At 41.8% G+C, this 21743-nt stretch overlaps 2 protein-coding genes across 2 annotated transcripts; one reads left to right on the top strand and one right to left on the bottom strand.

Moving 5' to 3' along the window:
• Positions 1 to 469: 469 nt before the first annotated feature.
• LOC102221767 (steroid 17-alpha-hydroxylase/17,20 lyase-like) lies at positions 470 to 6693 on the top strand. The gene is made up of 9 exons (XM_005812394.2): positions 470 to 1819; positions 2487 to 2607; positions 3539 to 3677; positions 4412 to 4641; positions 4947 to 5033; positions 5143 to 5358; positions 5612 to 5781; positions 5852 to 5955; positions 6041 to 6693. Exons 1-9 carry the CDS (start codon positions 1584 to 1586, stop codon positions 6304 to 6306), a joined length of 1569 nt encoding a protein of 522 aa, XP_005812451.1. The 5' UTR covers positions 470 to 1583; the 3' UTR covers positions 6307 to 6693.
• A 597-nt stretch (positions 6694 to 7290) lies between these two features.
• LOC102222037 (proline-rich protein 36-like) lies at positions 7291 to 20423 on the bottom strand. Its single transcript, XM_023346163.1, has 5 exons — positions 20251 to 20423; positions 17463 to 17959; positions 15851 to 16012; positions 13599 to 13803; positions 7291 to 12761 (listed from the first exon to the last, which is right to left on the bottom strand). Exons 2-5 carry the CDS (start codon positions 17605 to 17607, stop codon positions 11039 to 11041), a joined length of 2235 nt encoding a protein of 744 aa, XP_023201931.1. The 5' UTR covers positions 17608 to 17959; positions 20251 to 20423; the 3' UTR covers positions 7291 to 11038.
• Positions 20424 to 21743: the final 1320 nt, after the last annotated feature.

Genomic DNA, 21743 nt, shown 5'->3' with positions numbered 1-21743 from the left:
ACTGAGCAGGAAACTAGAAACTCTGAACGCAGCGATCCACTTTTACCTCTTCTGGTACCTGAGCATCGAACAGAACCGATCAGAACAGCTGAACTGATTTTAAATGTTTCTTTTATTAAACTGGAACATAAATGAACTGAATTACTAATTTAATTAATAAATCTGCATCAGTGAACAATTAATTACAAGCTATTGATTAAACATGTCAAACTTTCATTTATCCATCCATCCATTTTCTAACACCTTGGCCCAGTCGGGTCAGGAGGAGCTGCTGCCTCTCCGGCTAACGTTCTGGGAGAGAGGCGGGGTCACCTGGAGGCGGGGTCACCTGGAGGCGGGGTCACCTGGAGGCGGGGTCACCTGGAGGCCTGGTCACCTGGAGGCGGGGTCACCTGGAGGCCTGGTTACCTGGAGGCGGGGTCACCTGGAGGCGGGGTCACCTGGAGGCGGGGTCACCTGGAGGCGGGGTCACCTGGACAGGTTGCCAGTCCGTCGCAGGAAATTAGGCGAAAAACAGCAAATTTAAAATAAAAAATGAAGATTCTGACAAAAACAAAACGTTGACTACCTTCATCAAACACGTAAAAATAAATTGAAACAAACTTTTCAAATGTTTTAGGAAGTTAAATTAGGAATCCTAAATATAATGAGATATAACTCTATATATAGAGTTAGACTGAGTAGATCTGCACTTATGGATCAGACTGATACAAAATCTAGAATATTTTTCAATATTGGGATCGATACAGTTATTGATATCGGATCGATGTCGCTCCCGCTAAAACAGACCCGATACAGATTCCTGAACCAGAACCACAAAAGAGAATGACCCATTCAACTAACTAACCGGGTCAGAACGGTTCTAATGTAACGTTCTTCTGATAAATAAATAAAATGTCTCCAGAAACAATTTTTAAGCTTCATGAAGAGAAAAACTTTCTAAAACAATTTCAACCGGCTTAAAATCAGGTAAAAGTTTTTATCTTCAAAGTTTTGCTAAATTAAGTCCAAATTAGATAATAAAGTCTAAAACCTGAACTTTCAAACCTGTACCACATAAAACCAAGTTCAAAATGGATCAGAACCAGGATGCAAAGCAACACATGAAACAAGAACTAAACTACAGAACAGAATAAATCCAACATGACGGCTTGGATTTACTCCTGAGCAAAATCAGCTTTAAACCTCAGAGACTAAAATGGGTCCAAAACCGTTCAGAACCAATAAACCGGTCCAGAACCAGTCCAGGATTACCTGGGTCAAACTGGGTCAAAGGTTCTTCTGACAGGAATCTAAACCGTCTCCTTCACTGAGTCAGGAAAGAAAACCTGGTCAGTCGACAGACCTGGACGGAGCGGCGGCTGTTCTCCTTTAAGGTTTCCATGGCAACCCGTGGCATTCAGCCTGATAACACCAAGGCCACCTGATGAAGGAAAACACACACACACACACACTCAGTCATGGTCAAACATCTGTCATAACAACACGCAGGCGTGACCTCTGACCTCTCCAAGGTTCCTCCCTGTCTGGTTAAAGTCAGGGTTCTTCGTCGCCTCCTCATTCTCCTCTTCCTCGCTGCAGCCATGCTCTCCGCTCTGCTGTCCTCCGCCCCCCCACCCCTCTTCCTCTTCCTCCTCATCATCCTGGTTCTGCTGGTTCTGTTCTCCCGTCGGTTCGGTCGGGAAGCTAAACGTCAGAACCCACCTGGCCCGGTCCGGGGGCCCGTCCCCTGCCTGCCTCGCCTCCCGGTCCTGGGCAGCCTCCCCTGGCTGGGCGGAGGCCTTCCTCCTCACCTGCTCTTCACCCAGCTGACCTACAGGTGAGTCTGAGACGAGAGGACGGGTTGGTTAGTAACTGGTTAACTAGACTTTAGTCTGGTTAACTAGACTTTAGAGAGGACTAGTTATGACTGGGAATGCTGGTTAACCAGAGGAATGACTCTTTGGGTTTGGACTGAACTAATATTTCAAAGGACTAGTTTGTGTTTAGTTCATTATCATATTTTGAGGTACTAGTTAATTTTCATAAAGATGTTAAAATTTATAAAAATGAATCAATCATTAACATAACTAGACCAATTAACTTGTAGAGATTGATTAGTTAACATCTGAAAACTGGTTGTTTTATTGACTTTATTCTAGATAATTCCACAACTAGACTACTAGTTATCTTTGAGTTGGTAGATTTCCTTAACGAGCCTTTAGGACTAGTTGTTTGCTAAAGTCTTTTTGAGATTTCTGCTGAAAATGACTAGTTAAGACTTGGATCTGAACTGAACCAGGTTTAATTTAACATTTGTAAAGACTAGTTAACTTCTTAAAGCAACGTTTAGTGCGGAGGGAGGAAAGGATGCGTTCATGTTCAGGTAAAACCGTCAGGATTCTTCAATCTGAATGGATTTGTTTGTGGATTATGAGATTTTCAGGAAGAAAACTATAATCTGACTCTAATGGATGATGACCTTTGACCCTGTGCTTGTTTCTGAGGTATGGGCCTCTGTTTGCGCTCTACCTCGGCCCTCACCACACCCTGGTGGTGAACAGCCATCAACACGCCAGAGAGGTGCTGCTGCAGAGGGGCAAGGACTTCGCTGGACGTCCTGACATGGTCAGAAACGCCGACAGCTGAATGAAAACACCAAAATGTTTCCCTGCAGAACCTGAACCTGAAAGTCGCGTCTCAGACGCTTTTCTTTGGAAATGTTTTTAATGTACTGGATATTTGAAGCAGAAGAAATTTAGGTTTTTAACTCTGAAGAAAATAATTGTAAGCAGGATTATTATTATTATTCCCTGTGGAGTGAATCACTCCTTTCATTTCTTCTTTTCCTTTACTATAACATTTTCCTGCAGCGCCCCTTGGTGTCTCAACATGACACTTTAAAGATTTTGACTCCTTAAATATATTTCTTATAGGCTTTGAGCAATTATATATGCAAAAATATAGCAGTAATTATTTATAAGGGCTACTTTTTAATGTTTCATTTAAAACCCAGAGTTACCAGCTTTTATCCAGTTTTTACTCTAATTAGGAAACAAACAGGAACAAATTTAATTTCCATTTTTGAACCTTATTAAATAACGTGTGAGCCAGTTTTTACTGAGCTTATTAAAATTGCTGCCTGTGAGTATAAAATGCTAAAGTGGCTCTGACGTTTTTTAAATCCCTCCGTTTCACATTTAAATCAACAGTTAGCAAACGCTTCAATAATGTTACTGAATGTTTTCCAGAGCAAAACATCCTTAATAATAAAACTATTAAAAAAGAAAGGACGTTGTGAAATCAAGATGCTAACAGCTAGCACGCAGCGCTAACATTAGCAGAAGATGCTACTGTTAGCAGAACAAGGGCGTGGTCATGACGTCATAAACATACAAACTGATGTTTTCAAAATAAGAGTCACTTTATAATAATCTGCAGCTGAATGTTTTGTTGTGTCTGTTTTCCACAGACAGAATGAAACAGTTTTGTTTTTACTAACAGACCAACAGCTTTAAGAGCTAAAGACCTGATGCTTCATGTTGAACATCCTGCACAGGTCACCACCAACCTGCTGACCCGGGGAGGAAAAGACATCGCCTTCTCAGACTACTCTCCTCTGTGGAGGTTTCACCGCCGCCTCGTCCACAACTCCTTCACCCTGTTCGGAGAGGGAACCGGCCGGCTGCAGGACATCGGTACCGTCCAGATCCACCGCGTTTCTCATCCTAATGACGGAAAAACAACATTCAGGAATCACAGCGTCTGATTTTAACTGTTCCTGCTCTGGGAAGTCTGTCAAGTGGGAAAATAACCTAAACATTGTATATCTTTTATTAAAATTATAAAAATTAAACATAGTTAAGATACATGTGAGGAGGAAAACTATTTAAAAATTTAATTAAAGCAACCTACAAAAGAGCCTGCTTTACAAAAGAATGAGCTTTATTTAAATAGCTTTGATTTTAAGGCTAATTTTAATGCTAATGAACCAGCAGGGGGCGCCAACAATAAAAATTCAGAAATTTTGAGATTATTTACATAAATTTTCCAGAAAAAACTTGGAAATTTCTGAGGTCCAAAACTTGAACATTTTTCACTTTTGAAACTCCAAAAGTCTAAAATTTTTGACTATATGAACTCAGAACATTTCAAAGTTTATTTTAGAGAATTCGGAGATTAATCTCAAAATTTGTGAGTTTCTTGGTGGAAATTTACACATTTTTTTCCACAATGTTCCTGGTACATCGTTGTAAAATCTCCAGGAAGCAGCGATTTCAGAAAGCCTGGCAGGATTTTCATCAACAACACTATAAACATTTAGAAACAAAGAAAATAATCTTTTAAAGTTAGTAACTTTTCAGGATATTTTCATGTTTTATCCGTAAATATTTAAACCCCAGCAGCGACTGTAACATAAATGTCTGTGCAGTTTTGTCTGCGGTGGACGGTCTCTGCGTGGAGCTGCTGTCTCACGGGTCGCGGGGCTTCGACCCGTCTGCCGCCATCACCAGGGCCGTCACCAACGTGGTCTGCACCCTGGTGTTCAGCAGCTCCTACGGCCCCGGAGACCCAGAGCTGCAGGAGGTGATCGGCTACAACAACGGCATCGTGGAGACGATCGCCAGCGGCGGGCTGGTGGACATCTACCCCTGGATGAAGGTACGACTGGGGAGCCAGAGGAAAACCAAAACTATCCATGGACAGAAGGGAAAATGATATGACGGCATGTTAGAGCAATTAGAGAAACAAAAAGGAATAAAGAAGGAGTGAAAATGGTTGAAATTTTGAAGTTAATCTCAGAAAGAGTAAATTACAACTCCTCATTAAAATCCATAAAAACAAACCCCAGCTGATTGATGCATTGGATCTAAGTGAAACTTTAGCTGAATTTTAAACATTTATTGTTTATTTTCCTCCATTAAATCTCTAAAACCTTTGACTCCCAGCCTCCTCCTGTCCTCCAGGTGTTTCCTAACAGGTCTCTCAGTAAACTGAAGGAGTGCATCACCGTCAGGGACCGACTGCTGACCCGGAAACTGGAGGAGCACAAGGTGAAAACCCTTAAAAACCACCAGAGACCAACAGCTCCCCCTACAGGCCGTAGCCCTCATTACAGCGCTGAGCTCTTCACTTTTCCATCGTCTGTCCGGTGGGTTGCAGGAGGCACTGGGTGACGGTGACCCCCGTGACCTCCTGGAGGCCTTGCTGAAGGGTCAGACGGGCAGTGGGCGGGGTCAGAGGTCACATGGGTCAACAGAAGAGGGGATAACAGACGACCACGTCCTGATGACAGCGGCGGAGGCGTTTGGAGCAGGTGTGGAGACGACGTCCACGACTCTGCTGTGGATCCTGGCCTACCTGCTGCACCACCCAGAGGTCAGAGGGCAAAACCAGCATTTCTGTGGCCTTGTCTTTGTTCCACCAATCAGAGCGTGACGTGAAAGTGATGTGAGCGCAGATGTAACGAACATGTTTTGTAGCCCATAAACCCATCCTTACCTGTCCTTGACAGGTAAGGACACAAATAGGCTTAGTTGGTGGGTTTCAGGTAGTTGAGTAGCATTTCAGGCCGTTCCGAGTCAGAAACGTCCTTCAGGTCTTGGGTTGGTACTTTGGGTTTTCATCGCAGGTCCAGGAGCGCGTGCAGAGGGAGCTGGATGACAACGTGGGCGCTGATCGTGCGGTGAGTGTGTCGGACCGCGGCCGGCTGCCCTACCTGGACTGCGTCATCAACGAGGGCATGAGGATCCGACCGGTCAGCCCGGTTCTGATCCCGCACACTGCCATGACCGACAGCAGGTAGGTCCGTTCACACGGCGCAACCTTGAAAAGCTCAAAGAGTTTCCTAAAAACCCGTTTCCTCTCTCAGCATCGGCGGCCACGCCGTGCGCCGCGGGACTCGGGTTTTGGTCAACATGTGGTCGATTCACCACGACCCCCGGTTCTGGGACAAACCGGACCTGTTCAACCCAGGTGACTCTCAGTAAAACCCAACAGATCTATCAAAACAAACCCAACAGAAACACCATTCAAACCTTTTTCTCTCCTTCTAACGTAGGTCGTTTCCTTGACGACAAAGGTCAGCGCGCCACACCCACCTGCTTCCTGCCGTTTGGGGCGGGACCTCGGGTCTGCGTCGGCGAATCGCTGGCCAGGCTGGAGCTTTTCCTCTTCCTGTCCTCTCTGCTCCAGCGAATGAGCTTCAGACTGCCAGACGGGGTTTCCCCGCCCAACTTGCAGGGGCGTCTGGGTGTGGTCTTACAGCCGCTGCCTTATAAGGCGGTGGTTAGTCCACGCCCAGGCTGGGAGGGCGGGGCTAAATGAAAAGGGGCGGAGCTTACAGCCAATAAAACTACTTTCTAGTTACCCTTTACTGAATATATGAAAAAGCAAAATTACAACTTTTTCTCATTGATTTACTGACACTGTTGTTTAGTCAGAATGATCAGATTTCTTTTTGATAAAAAATAACTTTGTAACAGATGGTTGCTTAAAATATATATATATATATATATATTTTGCTTTGTAAAATATTTCTTAGCAAGACTAAATTACTAAAACTCGGCTACCTTGTTGTCGTTTAGCATCACGTCTTTCATCAGAGATTCTAACATCCCTGGAAAACATTCCCGTATTTAAATCTTAAAATTTGGTCGTGTTGAATTTTAAAAAAGTGAATTATTCTTTATTTTTCAAAATTAAAATCCATAATTTCCCCCCAAAAAATCATTAATTTATTGTTAAATTCAGTCATATTCAGATTGTTTTGAACATAACCTTTACTTAGGTATTAAACACATTTTTCCACGTTTGTGTATTTAAAATATTTTGATTGGTCTGATGTAATAATCTAATCTTAAATGTCATGTTTTCATTAATTATATTACAGCAGAAAATCATCATAATCAACAAATAAAGGCTTGAAAACTTCAGTAAGTGTATTTTACGTAGTGGAGTTACTGAAATGAACTTTTCAATCATTTTCTAATTTATCAAACATTTATTGAATTAAATTGTAGCCTGCATGTGATTTTACCGTAAACAGTCATCCCCTTCAAAATAAGAGCATGAGTATTAATGTCTGGCCACTTGAATAATTTTTAAGTTGACAACCAAAACTATATTGAATTTTTTTCACCCAAAAGTTTACAAAACATTCAATTAACATTTTAGAATTCATCTTAAATTATTTATTTAGGGGAAACTAAATTTCAAATTTAGCACTAAATCAAAAATGAGCTTTGGTATAAATATGGTACTTTAGTTTTTCATCAAAATGTTTCAGCATTAAACTTACAGACAGAAAAGTTTTAGATTCAACAGTTTTATTATATTTCCACACTTTTAGAACAGGCTGGTTTAGTTATGTCACACATACATACAAACATCCACACACACACCAACTATTACTACTAATAATACTAGTTAGTGCTTTAGTCATTTGAATATTACAGGATTTTAATCTTTTTTAAATCTTCTCCCACAGATTCAGCCAGTGAGGACATGAAGGTGGAAAAAGACAAATTAGTTAAAATCCTGTAAACAGAGGGAAGGAACTGGACAGCGTTATAATCCTGGTCAACGAAAAGAGATCAGATCCAAAATAAAGTTTGACTAGCTTTGGATTTTAAGGTCAAGAAACTGGTCTAGTCAAACCAAACCAGTCTCTAAACCAACCAAAATTAATATTTAATCCAAAACTGTATTAAATGTTTATTTCTTCAGTTTCTCATCCAGTTTGGGCTCTGATGTTTTCCATTTACTAAACAACTCTTTAGAAAATGGAAATTAGATTTCTCATCTCCCAACACCTGCTGTGGCAGAATAACAGAAAACAGGCACAGCACCAGTCAGGTATTAGAGAAAAATCTACTTTTTCTGTGAAAATCCAGTCAGTGTGGAAATAGTAACATATTGCAGTGACATAATTCAGTAGAAATAAGTAATTTAGACTTTAACAGAGACATAAAGACAAGGTTTCCCAAAGCAGGAAGTCCTGGAATCAGCTTTAATCAGTCACTTTCCCTTAAAAATGCCTCAGAGCTTTTGGTCAAAACCAAGACAGAAAAGACAATGACTGACTTTCTCCAGTTACAAGAGTGGTAACTGATGCCAATGGTTCTGGTTGTTTCAGTCCTGTCCCGTTAAATATCGGCGCTCTGAGGCTTTTCTAATCGAACCAAAATCATCTCAAGCTGATCTCAGGTCTGCTCAGCCTTTGAGGACCTAAATTACAGACAAAGTTCAAACAGCTCCCAAGTCACTCTGCTATAAAGCCCACAGTCACACAGAGCGGGAACAGCTCTAAATAATGCTAAGTAGTAACAGTAGTCAAGTATAAATGGCACTCGGAAACCAATGAAATATATAACGTTATAAGTTCAGGTAAACAAAAAACACCGTCAACCACAACATCAACTACAACATCAACAGCTGGGCGTCGCTCTACAAGCCTAGAACTCGTCGTTCTCACTCCACCGTGTCGACTTTCAACCAGAAGCATCTTCCTCAGCCTCTCCCAGGTCCAGATATCTGGATCTGTCGGACCGTGAACCGTTTCTGTGGCAGGACGTTGTCTGTGCCTTTAATGGATACGAGCTTATCGCTCATTTGCATCATGTATTGGTGGCTCTGTTGAGTTATACATGAAGGTGTGGATCAATGCAGCATGAACACAGGGTATAAAGATCAGTCAACCAGACTGAGTCTCTCACTAAGGTTGGGTGGATGATTTCATGAGGTGATGAGAATCTTCACTTTTCCTCAAACACTTTTCGGTTTACTGCTGGAGGAAAACGTCTAATGTTTCATCGATCTGCTGACATCACTGATCTTCCTCTCTCACAACTAAAGATTTGGACTTTTTAAATCCTACATCAATGGACCTTTCAGAAACAGGAATGCACTGCCTACAGGCTGGTGAATGACGACAACCTACCTTTATACAACATGTGTCTATCATTTCGGATGATAGACGCAGAACCAGTGAAGTCAGGGTAGCTGTTGACCCAGTGGCGGACTGGCACATTAAGGTGTACCCCCTGATACCCACACTGACCGGTAGAGACAGACACCAGTCCCTCATGACCTTGTAAAGAAGATGGGTGGATCGTGTCACTTCCTAATAGACTGGATTATATCAACATGTCTTGACCATGTGATGGACTGGGAACCCTCTTCAGGTGTCTCGTGTCCATTAACCTCGAGAGACAGATACCAATGCCCTACAGTAGCATGGAGCATTGTTTCTTTCCTCAGTTGAAGAAAAATGCATCTAAAAACTTTTCATCAGACTCATTTGTAAACTTTTTTGCACCAAGATAACAACTGCTAACTTTGCTGAAAAACGTTGGGAGTTACCAGTAAAGTCCAGGTAGCTGTTGACCCAGTGGCGGACTGGCACCTTAAGGTGTACCCCTGACCCCACACTGACCGGTAGAGACAGACACTAGGCTCTCATGTCCTTGTATAGATGATAGATGGATGTATCGTTTCCTAATAGATTTAATTATATCAACACATTTCTTAACCCTGTGTTGGTCTGGGAACCTGCTTCAGATGCGTCTCTTATCGTTTGACTGTAGGAGATGGATACCAGCCCCCTTCAATACGATGAAACGGTTTTCTTTTCAGAGTTGCTCAAAACTGCATCTAAAATTTTCTCATCAGTTAAAGATATGAGTCTAAGCCTCAACAGTAAACTTTTTCATCCCAACGTTTCTGATGCTGCTTTTTCACTTTTCTCTGGGTTTATTTGCTCTTTTAGAATAAAAATATTGCTTTTCATCTCACTTCCAATTTCATGTCCTACGGTGAGCTGAAACACTGCAGCATGTACAAAACAACTACTAACTGCTTCATTGATAAAATATACTCCGTCTCTGTGTGTCACAAAATATGTACACTGACTTGTCTATCAAGTTCACAACGTACGAAACACCGACCTAAAAATAAACCAAACTCTTTAAACACGTTTGCCGTGACTTATTCTTTTAGAAGGCCTTGAAATGTCTCTGTTTGCTCTGCAATTTGTTTTGTATTATTGTTCAAATCTGCTAACGTTAAGGACGTAGGAGGGGCGTTTATGAATGAAGAGATCCAGAAAGTGACAGAGATCGAAGCGTCTACGGCGTATTGTTTGATCTGACCTCACACTCCGAGAAAGAGACAAAGACGGGACGATGACACGCTCCGCCTCTGCTCTCTTTGGGGCTTTGTTTCGCTCTAAAAGCAGCCATTGTTTGTTTACATTCATGTAAGAGCTTTTCTCTGCTGAGATGTCGACGCAACACAAGCTGAGCCGAGCCGTCCACCTTCAAGTTTTCCACTCGCAAACTGCCAACCTAACTCTGCTCTGCTGACAGACCCAGCCATCAAACCCAATGAATCAGTCTCCCCTCCGTCAATCAGGCGCCGTGAATCATCCACCTACACCGGTCTCTCTTCCTTTTTCAGAGCAAGCCAACTTGTTCCCGGCACATTTCCAAGCTCCGTCATCATCCAAGACGGCAGTGGAAGGTATCGCCGCCTTCTGAATGCTCGACTGTTAAAGATGCTCATTTATGGGCAAAAGACAGAAAGCGTCACTGTGGGGCACGATTTCAACCTCAGACACGTGTGCAGCTTTTATGCCGTATTTGCGTCACATGGAGATTATTTCCCCCCTTGTGTGCAAATTTATGTAGTTTGGATTGATGCTAACCATTTTTGACTGTTAAGAGGATTTATTAAAGTTTGTTGATGCGAGTCAACAAAGATCGGGTTACAGTGTGATTTAATACGTGTTAAAGAGTGTGCAGGACATGGAGGTCTCTTAGATAAGGAAGAAGAGCTCAGTTTTAGCTTAATCATCCTGAAATGAAACAGACGCCTCTAAATCTGGTGAACGTGGCACCAAAGCCCATAAAATGACTCCCAAACCAAATCTTTCTCCTAACACCGGTGCATTCATCGTCTAGGTTCACAACTACGACGCTCGAGAAGCATCTTCTAAATTTGATGGCTGCCTGGCGTACTCCAGGTCAGAGGGAGGAACTGAACCATCGACTTTCATCGGTTACACTTTCTCCATGACGATAATGACTTTCTCTTCAGGGGTCGACGTGGTGACGGAGGGGGAGGGGTTGCACGGTGTAAGTTCGTCCCCTGTGCTCAACTGACTTCTTGCGGGACAATCCACGCTATCATGCACGTCTGTGTCTCCGTCTTTCTCCTCTTCCTCTTCTTCATCCTCGTCCTCCTCCTCTACTCGACATCTGCACACCTCGATCCCGGAGTCACCGGTAAGACGACGGTGCCGATACTGGCTCTCGTCCGCTCCCATGTCATCGTCTTCGTCCTCCTCTCTGTCCCCAGCGGCCTGCTCCTCGTCTCCGTCCTCCCAGCACGCGGGTCCGGGTTCGAAGACGTCTACGCAAGGCGAGAAGACGGTCTGTTTCGGTGGAGACTGAGTAGCGCGGGGTGACGGGGAGAGGGAGGACGCATGGCCGGAGGAGGAACCGCCTTTGTCGGACGGGTGAAGAGCGGTGAGGGGGTCCAAGAGTAATGCTGGTGCCACAAGAGGGGATCGGGGTGAGGATGGAGAAAGAACAGCAAGGGGCGACGGAGAAGACATGAAACAAGTTTCAGACTCAATCGTGATTGCTGGACAAGAAGAAGAGCCGTCTACAGGAACCGGAGCGAGCGTTGGCGATCCTGATCCAGAGCTAAAATTAGCCTGAACATCTGAAGGCAATGGTGCGAGAAGGTTTGACTCAGACGAACCACGCAGTTCTGGACTCGGTCCAGAAACGTTCACAGTCAAAACTAGATTAGAGTGCTGGGAAGGCCCTGACCCAGGACTTGAGGGAATCTGGGCCAAACCCGACTCGAGAGATGGTTCTAAGTTTTGAGTCAATGAAACGGCAGATGAAACGGTTTGCGTAATCGAACCGGAGGTGAGATTCAAATGTGTTGGTTTTGGAATCAGAGGGGCGCCAATAATGGCTGACGTACAATCAGACAGCAGTGGTTCTTGGTCCTTTGTCGGGTTTGGAGTTTGGGTCGGGGTTACAGATGCATCGGCTGGCACAACGCTAACATCCTGATCAGGAGTCAGAAGGCTGGCAGAGTCTGCTTTCAAGGCCATAGTTCTGTGAACGTCTGGAGACGGTGCTGATGGAGTCGAAGGGGCACTGGGTGGATCAACAGTTGTTGAAGAATCAAGAGTCTCCGGAGCTTCGACGGGCCCACAGCAGTCAGAGGGGTTAGCTGTTGGCGTGGGAGGCCCTGACAGACTTCCAGTTCTCGTGATTTTACTGGAGGGGAACTGGATGCCATCGAGCCTCGGACTGGGGAGTGGACTGGAGCTACCGGTGCTAAAGATTGGAGAACATGGAGGAGGCATGTCGAGCTTTCCAGGAGACAAAGCTGCAACGGTGAGGGTGACCTCAGAGCCAGGTGAGGGCTGAGACGGCGCTGCCCCGGTAACAACCGCCACGGTAACAGTCTGGCTAGGGAGGGAGGAGTCCGTGGCGGAGGCTTCCTGAGCGCCGACGTCTTCGGTGCCCTCGATGTCGATGGCCACCGCGGCGGCCGGTCTCTCGGAGGCGAACAGGCCCTCGCTGGCCGCCAGGCAACTGGCTGCAGCCGCTATGGTCTCCATGGTGACATCAAGGGTGAGGGGCGTGGCCTCACTTGGCGTGGAGGCGTGGCTTGTGTCTGTCTCGTAGGTGATGGGCGCTGAGAGCGAAGAGCTACATGGAGAAGAGGGGCAGCAGGAGTCGCAGGAACAGCTGGAGCTGCAGAAAGGTCAAAGGTCAAACGTCTGATAATCAGCTCAGCAGTTTGTATTTAAATATTTTTTTACACATGTTAAAAATGTCACTATGTTGCCACCGTGTAGGACAGATGCTGCTCCCAGTGCTCCCAGTGCTAACTACAGAAATACACCACTTAGTCAGAAACAACCAATCAGAGCCAGGGGGAGGGGCTTAGTCTGTCTGTCATGATAAATATTTTTTCTGGATGATAAATTGTCCCATAAGTTATTACTGTAAACAATAATATGGTTTTCAGCCCATTTTTAGTAATATAATGGTAAAATAAAGCAAGATGACATTCTAACAATCAATTAACTTCAGACTCTAATGAACATTTAAAACATTTTAAATATGCAAAATAAATAAACAAAACAAACAGAAACAACAAATAAAATGAATTATGAAATTTTGCTTTAATTTATCATGCGATTATCATGTTTATTGTGATTGATATCAATCTTAACGATATCAATCATGCTCTTGTTGTGCGCTGCTCACACCCTTCCTCTTGGTCTCTGTATTGCTACAGATTCTTCCAATAGATGAGTGCTAATGCTAGTTAGCATTGGCAACAATGATGGCGTACAAAAGGTTTTTCTATAACGGTAAATTACACCATTTTCACATTTAGCAGAATGTACACGAGGGTGATTGACAGCGCTAAGCTCCTCCTCCTGGCTCTGATTGGTTGCTTTTGGTCGGGATTGGTGCGTTTCTTCAGACGGCAATAGTAGCTCAGGGAGGAGGAACCTTGACGTGATGACAGTTAACAAATATATAAAAACTTTTTTCCTAAAAGTTGCATCCTGCAGCTACCTGTTGTCGGAGCTGAAGGACGACGGGCCGTCGCTCAGCGGTCGGTGCAGCAGCGGGCCGTGCTGCGTGAGCAGGTGCGGGTCGGCGGCGCGCGGCGGCTGCGGGTATCGAGGGGTCGTAAAAACAGAGCTGTACGGCGGAGGAGGAGTGGAGGGCTGGGCTGCAACCTCCTCATAGGACGGTAGCTTTAGCGACGCCAGGAAACCTGCAGAGAAACCGGATCAGAACCACCGATAAGGAAGCTGGTAGTTTGGTTATCATCATTAAACACTCAGGGGAAGGAAATTTAAACTACAGCAGTAAAGAGCAACGTTTTCAGTCCAGAAGCTAACAGTTCTGGAGCTTCAACAGATTATTTCACTTTTAGGACAAATGTCTTGTTTTAGTGAAATAAACGGCCAACGGAACCAGAACTTTTCCAACAATATTAAGAAATTATTTCCTAAAAACAAACTCCTGCATCTTGTTGAAAAGTTACTTGTTAGTTTTTGTTCCTTCAGATATTTGCAGTAGAAACTGGACCAAAGATATGTGGAAAGATTTTGTAATTTTGCAGCGTTTGACTGTAACAGATTATATTCAGGTTGAGGCAATTATTCCCTCTGGTTTTGTGAAACTGGAAGGATTTTTACTCGTTTTTACTTTTTAAATGAAGACTTTTATTTTTAGGCATCGCTTTGTAATTTATTATTTTAAAAATTTAACTTATTCTTGTTGCGTCAGCTGGGTCTACTGGTGTTTTATTACTCTACTGCACCAACTAGAGAATTATTTAAAATGTAGACATTTCTACCAAAAACAGTGATTGAACTGGTTGGTAATGTAAGGTATAGTTTTATCTAACATCAGTGCCGTTTTTAGCCTCTGTAAACTCTGCTGAGTTAAACCCGACTGTACAGGAACGGCTTTATAAACAAAGTTTGGGCGACTGATCGATAAAGCTGCGGCAGGAAGAGTTTCATTTCTGAAAAATCAAAACCTCTGAGCTGGAAATTTCCAGCGATTCGTCACTGAAGCAGATTAGAGAAGCATCAGCTGAGCGTCAGCAGCAAACAAAAGGACAGAACAAGAGCCGGCTTCATTGTGTTGACGGATGAAAAAGCCTCACATCTTTTCTACGCTGGAAATCCTGCAAACCATTTCCAGTAAAACGGATCGTCTCTGATGCAGCGGGAATCAGGCCTGCCAGCTGACAAGACAACAATCAAACTCACTATATTAATATTAGAACGGCCTTTACAAAAGTTTTCTCTCATTTTCTCACGTTATGCGTTTTGTTGGAGTTTTAGGAGTTAAACCAACACAAACTGGGGCAAACTGGGAAGCAGAAGATAAATGCCTTCTGAGTTTTAACATTTATCACAAATAAAACTTGATGTATTTGAATTATGCTCCTTTCAATACTCAAATAAAATCCAAGCTACCACCAGCTAACTAGCAAACTGAGCCCAACTGTACCAAGGATAGAACGGCCTAGTCAAAGTTCTGGCTTCACCTAAATTGAGAATCTGTGGCAAAACAAAGTTGTGACTGAGCTTGAGTCTCTATTCAAGTGATTAATTTAGTAATCTATAATTCTGACGATTAATTGATTAATTAGATAAAAAAATGGTCCATCCTGCAGATTTTTCATTCAACTGCAGAAACTTAAAACTTATTAAAAATAAAAATAATTCAATAAATTCTTTAATAAAATAAAATAAACATTTTATTTCCTAAAATACAATAACAACATTCCTTTAGTGCAAAAGATGCATCTGCAGCTAAAACATAAAACATGTGAAAAGCATCAATACAGCACAGGACTGACCTGGTGACTAATTATTGATTAACTGATTAACAACTGGATGCAAAAGAAGCTTAAAAGGATTTTATTTAACAGAATTTGAACCAGGTGAAGCTAAAACTACCAGTAGAGAAATTCTGATTAGAACAAATATACAGATAGAAGGTTTTTTATTATATTACAGACAAAATGTTTTTATTTTTGTAGTTTTGGTTTAATTATGGCTCTGACCGTTGTTGTTGTTCTTGGTCTTTTTTAGAGTCTCTATACTTCAGTTAATGATTAATCAATTTCATACTATATTTCATTTATTGATTAATCAGATTAATCATTTAAACTTTATTAAACTTTGTTGTTTTGATGTGATAAAATGGGGTCATGTTGTAAAGTTCAATAAGGGTTCTTTAGGAGTCCAGAGCAGAGAAGTTGTGTGTATTAGTGGGTCGGAACCAGCAGCTGGACTCACTGAGGTCCAGCATGGAGGAGGGGAAGGAGTTGGCTCCATGGTAGGCCAGCAGGCTGATCTCCCTCTGCCTCTGCTGCTGCTGGACCCGCAGCTTGGCCCGCCGGTGCCGGTACGCGCAGCAGCAGCTGAACAGGATGAGGACGGTCCAAAGCAGCCAGAACCCTGAGGACGGTCAGAACAGAACCACAGCTCAGAGTTCTGGTTCAGGCACATCGAAGCTGAATTAACTTGGGTTCATAAACGAGAATCCAGAAGAAAAAAGTGATTCATTTTGGTTCTGAAATAAAGTTAATGTTTATAATGTTGTGTTTTTATTGACTTGGTCTAAAGAAAAATCCCAAAACAGTATAAATATTTAGATGTTATTAAATAAAATAGTATATTAATGTTTTGAACAACAGAAAAACTAATCTTGACACAATAAAACTAACAAACTGATCCAACTGTGTTGTTCTTTCAGCAAATTACCTTTATTACAGTCTGTCAGCTCCAGTTACCGATTACTAATCGATTGAATAATCGATTAATCACCCTTAACCAGATTAATCATTTTAGCCCTATTCAAGTGTCCAAAGTGTCCTATTCAAATCAGTCCTATCAGACTGATTTGAAGTTGTTTCTTTTCCTGAAGTTAAATCTGTAATTACAATTTTAACAGATAAAATTATGTCTTCGAATATGGCCTGCTTGGTTTGACTGGAAGTTTTATTCCCTAATAAATTAAATCATCTATTTTTATTTACTCAGACTATATTTGTTTATTACTAGCAGTGACAAAAAGCAAAACTAGCAGAAATCTGTAAGATGTAAACAAAGCACTGTAACATAAGGTATGTCAATAAAGAGTGAATGTTTATTTCAAAGCTTTGCTGCCTTGTTGAAGAATAAGTCGTCCAGCATTTCTTTAATTAAAAACAAAACTTTAAACAATTACATTTCCTGCAAAAAAACACATAAAGGCCAATATTAACATTTTAACTTTTACTAGCTTAGACACTGCTTTTGTATGCTAAACTGAGTACATTGTATGCTACTGATACCCCCCATAAAAATGTTAGCATTTTAGCTAATTTGGATATAAAAGCTAAACTGAACTGTTAACTGTTTTTCAGCTAAGCTAACATTAAAATGTACACTTCTTTTAGCACATACACTGCTTTCTGAAAACAAAGTGGAGAACTTTACTGTCAGTAGATGTGCTACTGCTAGCCTCCATGCTAATGTTAGCACTTTAGAGAATTTTGATAATATAAGCTAAACTTTAACCAATAAGTTTCATTTACAGCAGAAAAACTAATGCAAGCTAACATTAGCATTATGCTCATACACTGCTTTTTGTATACTTAATGCAGAACATTACATGCTATTGCTAGCCCCCATGCTAATGTTAGCATTTTAGCTAATTTTAATATAAAATTTCTTTTAGAGAAACGCATATGAGCTAATATTATCATTTTCATACGTTTTAGTTTACACACTGCTTTTTGTATGCTAAATGGGGAACATTACATGTTACTGATAGCCCAGATACTAATGTTAGCATTTTAGCAAATTTTGACATAAAGCTAAACTTTCACATCAAAAGTGTAGCTATTATGTCAGGAAAACTTACACCAGAGCTCGTAGTAGTAGGTGCAGCAGCCGGTCTCTCCGCAGCAGTGTCCCGTCTCACACAGATATCCTCCGTTAGCGTTGGCTCCGGGGCAGTACCGCGGTCTCCCCAGCAGGGGCAGGCTGCCACCGGAGTGGTACTCCATCGCACCCCCGCTGATCACCTTCTGTTACGCCAGAGCCACCGCTACCCGTCTACCTCAAGCCGCTAACTCACCGTTAGCTACCTGGTGCTGGTCACAGCCCACCTACATGTTCGAAGCGGTTTGGTTCCTAACCGAATCTCAGTCTGTTTTTATTCTCTGGCTGTTTCTAAACACTTGGCAGGTTGGAGCTGCAGGACAGAGGAGATCACAGTGAAGCTGCAGCTAGCCTGGCAGTGATGGGGTAATTTTTCAGACGAACCCCACCAAGACGCTTCTGCCGCAGCAGCAGCAGCAGGAGGAGAGGAGCGGCTGGTGGGGCGAGACGAGACGACGGCCAATAGGACGTCCTGGACTGTGGAGAGAGAGGGAAAACAACGCTTTATTGATAAACAACAACAGAGCGTGACACACAGCCACTACTACAGCCTGTTTGATATTCATCTCTGCACCGACTTAACCTCGAGAGACACAATGAAGCCACTTTGTCCACCACACACACGCACACACACACACATACGTGTTTAGCTCCACTTCTGGAGACCAGGTTGGAAATCATGTTTATAGGTACATCAGTAAACTCTCTGCCCCCGTCCTGAAAAAGCTGCAAAAAATAAATCTGAATGTCTCCACTTATTCTCTACATTTTCTGAAAAGTTAAAAATTATTATTTTTAAAACTTTATTGACGCATAAAATACCAAACAAAAGAAGTTGTTCGGTTTTCTTCAAACATTCAGAATTTTTGTACATTTTTAAGGCAAAACAAATCAGATTTTTTCACAGCAGCCTGATCTTTTCACGTCCTCAAAAAAGTACATTTTTGCCACTTCCTTTCATTGGAATTAAATGGGAAACGTATCTGATGGTTCTCAAAGCATCTGCAGCCAGAATGGTCACGCTGCATTTTATCCAACTTTTCTACATAATTGGCGTCAGACGTGCAGCACAGTTCAGCACCAGGAGGCGTCAGGCGTCGTAAATCCAGACGCAAACAATACGAACATATACTGTGACAATATCGTCAGCTCCTGTTGATCAGGTTATATTTCACATTATATCCAACCTGTCGGTTGAGGTTACATAAAAATATCAGTTTTTATTTACTTTCAAAAACAAAACACACAACCAGCATAGTTATGATACAAACTGAAATGTGATTAGCTTAAAGGAAAAAAGGATGGAAAAAGGGAAAATACAATAAATATAACTAGATAAAATAAATACATAAATATAAATTATTACGTTACATTATTTCCAGTTGAATGTAAGTTCTTGTTTAAGGAGGTCCGGGCGTAAATCACTGGGCAGGTAGTCCATTAGGGAGCGCCAAGGCGACTTCAAATTTTCAGTTTAATTTTGAATTTCTTTCTTCAATTCGTTTGCTCTCCACTGGATTAATTCCAATATTTCCCAGTACTGCTGAGTTACCGTAAGATTTTTTATCACAAATCCAGTTTTAAAATACATTTCTGACTTAAAAATAGCCGTTTATTAGTTAGCTGAAGGTTTTGTTCCCTTTTCTTTTATATTTTAATCTGGGGATGCAGCCCCAATAGACACTGATCTGGATCTTTACAGACTCTCGTCTTTTCAATTTTCAAAAGTTTTTTTTATTACTATTAAAAAAACTGATTTTGAAAATTTTTCTTTTGCTTTATTTTGTTATTTATATATAATCTTTTCATTTTGACATTAGCTGATGCTATAGAGCTAAAACAGTTTCTACTGTGCGCATTAATGCATATTTACGGTATATTTAGAGTTTAAACTGTGACAATACACTGTTATAAGCGTTTTTATTCGAGTCTAAAATATTTGTAGACTTTAGCTATTTAAGGGTGGTTGTTGTTCCAAATCCTTGTGAAAACAGGATGTCTACTGCACTTCATTTAACATTTTAGTAAATGTTTATAGATTAAATGTTCTATTTAGAAACTAAAACCAGGAGTTTACACTGGGAAACAACTAAAACAAAATCCTGGGAGCGTTCACTCAGACTGGAAAACAACCCTGGTTCCTGCAGTTTGTATTTCAGAGGATCAATAATATCATGAAACGTTGATAACATTAATGCAAGAGGAAATCTCAGTGATATTTGAACAACACAGTGTAAGTAAATATTCACCACTATAATGTTAGATACAAAATGTTCCCAGCATTCCTGCCTTAACGCCACACATGTGTAGGAATGTCAGGCTCCCCAGAGGAACAGTATTAGAGAATCTTGGCCCTCATCGGGACGTTTCCTCTGATTTTTAGCAGCCGCCTGGACCCTGAAGGGAGCAGCAGCCGCCCGGACCAAGATGTCCCCAAGCCGCCGGCGGTCCCCGCACTGACGGGGCCGCGGCGGCGTGGCGTCCCTCACCGGGCCAACTTCTGTCTGCATGCTGCAGTGCCGCACACACATGCGCGCACACGCACGCACCCCCTTTGCAGCCCGGTAAACATGACGGCCCACGGTCAGTGAACGCAACACACGCACGTAGGCCACATAAAGGCCACATAACCGGGCTCTAGTTACACGCAGACGGAGCGTTTCAAAAATAACGGCGCTGGTGTCCAGGGTTACCCGGGCAGCAGACGGGCCCCTCCGGCTGCCGGCAGCCACCACCCCTCCGGGATATTCACACAAAAACAGCCGTACCCCTCCATCCAGTCAGCGGGCCTCCCTGCAGCGCGGCTCGGTGTGCTCACGGCTCGCTTGGCGGAGCATCGGCGCTCGGTTCCGCCGTCTGTCCCCCGCCTCCTCGCGCTCCCGCTTCAGTGCGACCCTCCGCGAGCCCCGCCGCCACCAGCGCCAGCGGCACGTGAAGCGCGCGCAGCTCTATGCGGAGCACTTCCGCCCCCTGGCCTGGGAGACCTTCAAAGTAAAAGCACCGAACTCTTCACACGCTGATCTGGAAACAGTTTAAATCTGAACACTGATAAAAACAAACAACTTAAATTAATAAAAATTAAACCAAACTAATAAAATCACAAATTAAATAAAAACATACAAATTAAACGAAACTAAATAAAAAAATAACAAAACAAATAGATAAAAATAAATTAAAAATAAATGAACAAATTAGCAGATTAAAACAACTAAACAAAACAATAATTTATCAACAATGCAACAAATACAATCAAAAGGAAACATCAACCAAAACAAGCAAAAGAATTATAAAAACAATCAAATTAAGTACTTTCTACATAGACTGAGTTGGTGCCGCATCCTTTTCTTTATAATTATGTTTTATCTTCCATTTTCCCTGCACTGTGAAAAAGTATCTGCTCCCTCCTTCTCTTATGCTTTTTCTTTACATACTAAAATGTTTTTAACAAAAAATATATAAACACAAAAGAGAGTTTTCAAATGATGACTTTAGACAAAACCAAACTTTTTTCACTGTGTGAAAAAGTAATCACCCCCTAAGCATAATAACTGTTGGTGCCACTCTTAGCACAGATCATACCGCAGTATCTCAATCACATTAAAGTTCAGGCTTTGACTAGGTCACTCCAATGTATGAAAAGTTCTCAATTAAAGCATTTTGATTGATTGATTGATTGATTTGTTGATTGATTGATTGATTGATTTGTTGATTGATTGATTGATTGATTGATTGATTGATTAATTGATTGATTGATTGATTGATTTGTTGATTGATTGATTGATTGATTGATTTGTTGATTGATTGATTGATTGATTAATTGATTGATTGATTGATTGATTGATTGATTGATTGATTGATTGATTGATTGATTGATTGATTGATTGATTGATTGATTGATTGATTGATTGATTGATTGATTGATTGATTGATTGATTGATTGATTTAAACAGTCACATCCTCTGTGGTTTTGAAAACAGAAGCTGAAACATTTTTAAATACATTAATTTTCCCTTTGGGATTTATAAAGTATTTTTGAATTTGGATTTAATTTACATTTTGCCACAGATTTGAAGTCTTTCAGTAAAATTATTATATATGACAAAACATACAAATATTTAATGGCTTGATCAGCGGTTTGATTATTGGTGTGATTATTTGATCAGAAAGCTTTTATTTTGTAAAGCTGACATGTGTGACGGTAAACAGGAAGTTCTCGCTGTGTGTGTTTGTGACAGCTGGACATCCAGCAGCAGCAGCAGGT

The sequence above is a fragment of the Xiphophorus maculatus genome, chromosome 14 (assembly GCF_002775205.1).
Source record: "Xiphophorus maculatus strain JP 163 A chromosome 14, X_maculatus-5.0-male, whole genome shotgun sequence".
In the NCBI taxonomy this organism is placed as follows: Eukaryota; Metazoa; Chordata; class Actinopteri; order Cyprinodontiformes; family Poeciliidae; genus Xiphophorus; species Xiphophorus maculatus.
Note: the sequence above shows the minus strand (reverse complement) of the source record. Positions and strands in the feature narration are given on the sequence as shown.

Coding starts and splice junctions, on each gene's coding strand:
- LOC102221767 (XM_005812394.2), top strand. CDS start 1,584: ATGCTCTCCGCTCTGCTGTCCTCCGCCCCCCCACCCCTCTTCCTCTTC. Junction 1,820..2,486: donor TTCACCCAGCTGACCTACAG/GTGAGTCTGAGA, acceptor CTTGTTTCTGAG/GTATGGGCCTCTGTTTGCGC. Junction 3,678..4,411: donor CGGCCGGCTGCAGGACATCG/GTACCGTCCAGA, acceptor ATGTCTGTGCAG/TTTTGTCTGCGGTGGACGGT.
- LOC102222037 (XM_023346163.1), bottom strand. CDS start 17,607: ATGGAGTACCACTCCGGTGGCAGCCTGCCCCTGCTGGGGAGACCGCGG. Junction 16,013..17,462: donor CTACTACTACGAGCTCTGGT/GTAAGTTTTCCT, acceptor GACCGTCCTCAG/GGTTCTGGCTGCTTTGGACC. Junction 13,804..15,850: donor CTCCTCCATGCTGGACCTCA/GTGAGTCCAGCT, acceptor GTTTCTCTGCAG/GTTTCCTGGCGTCGCTAAAG.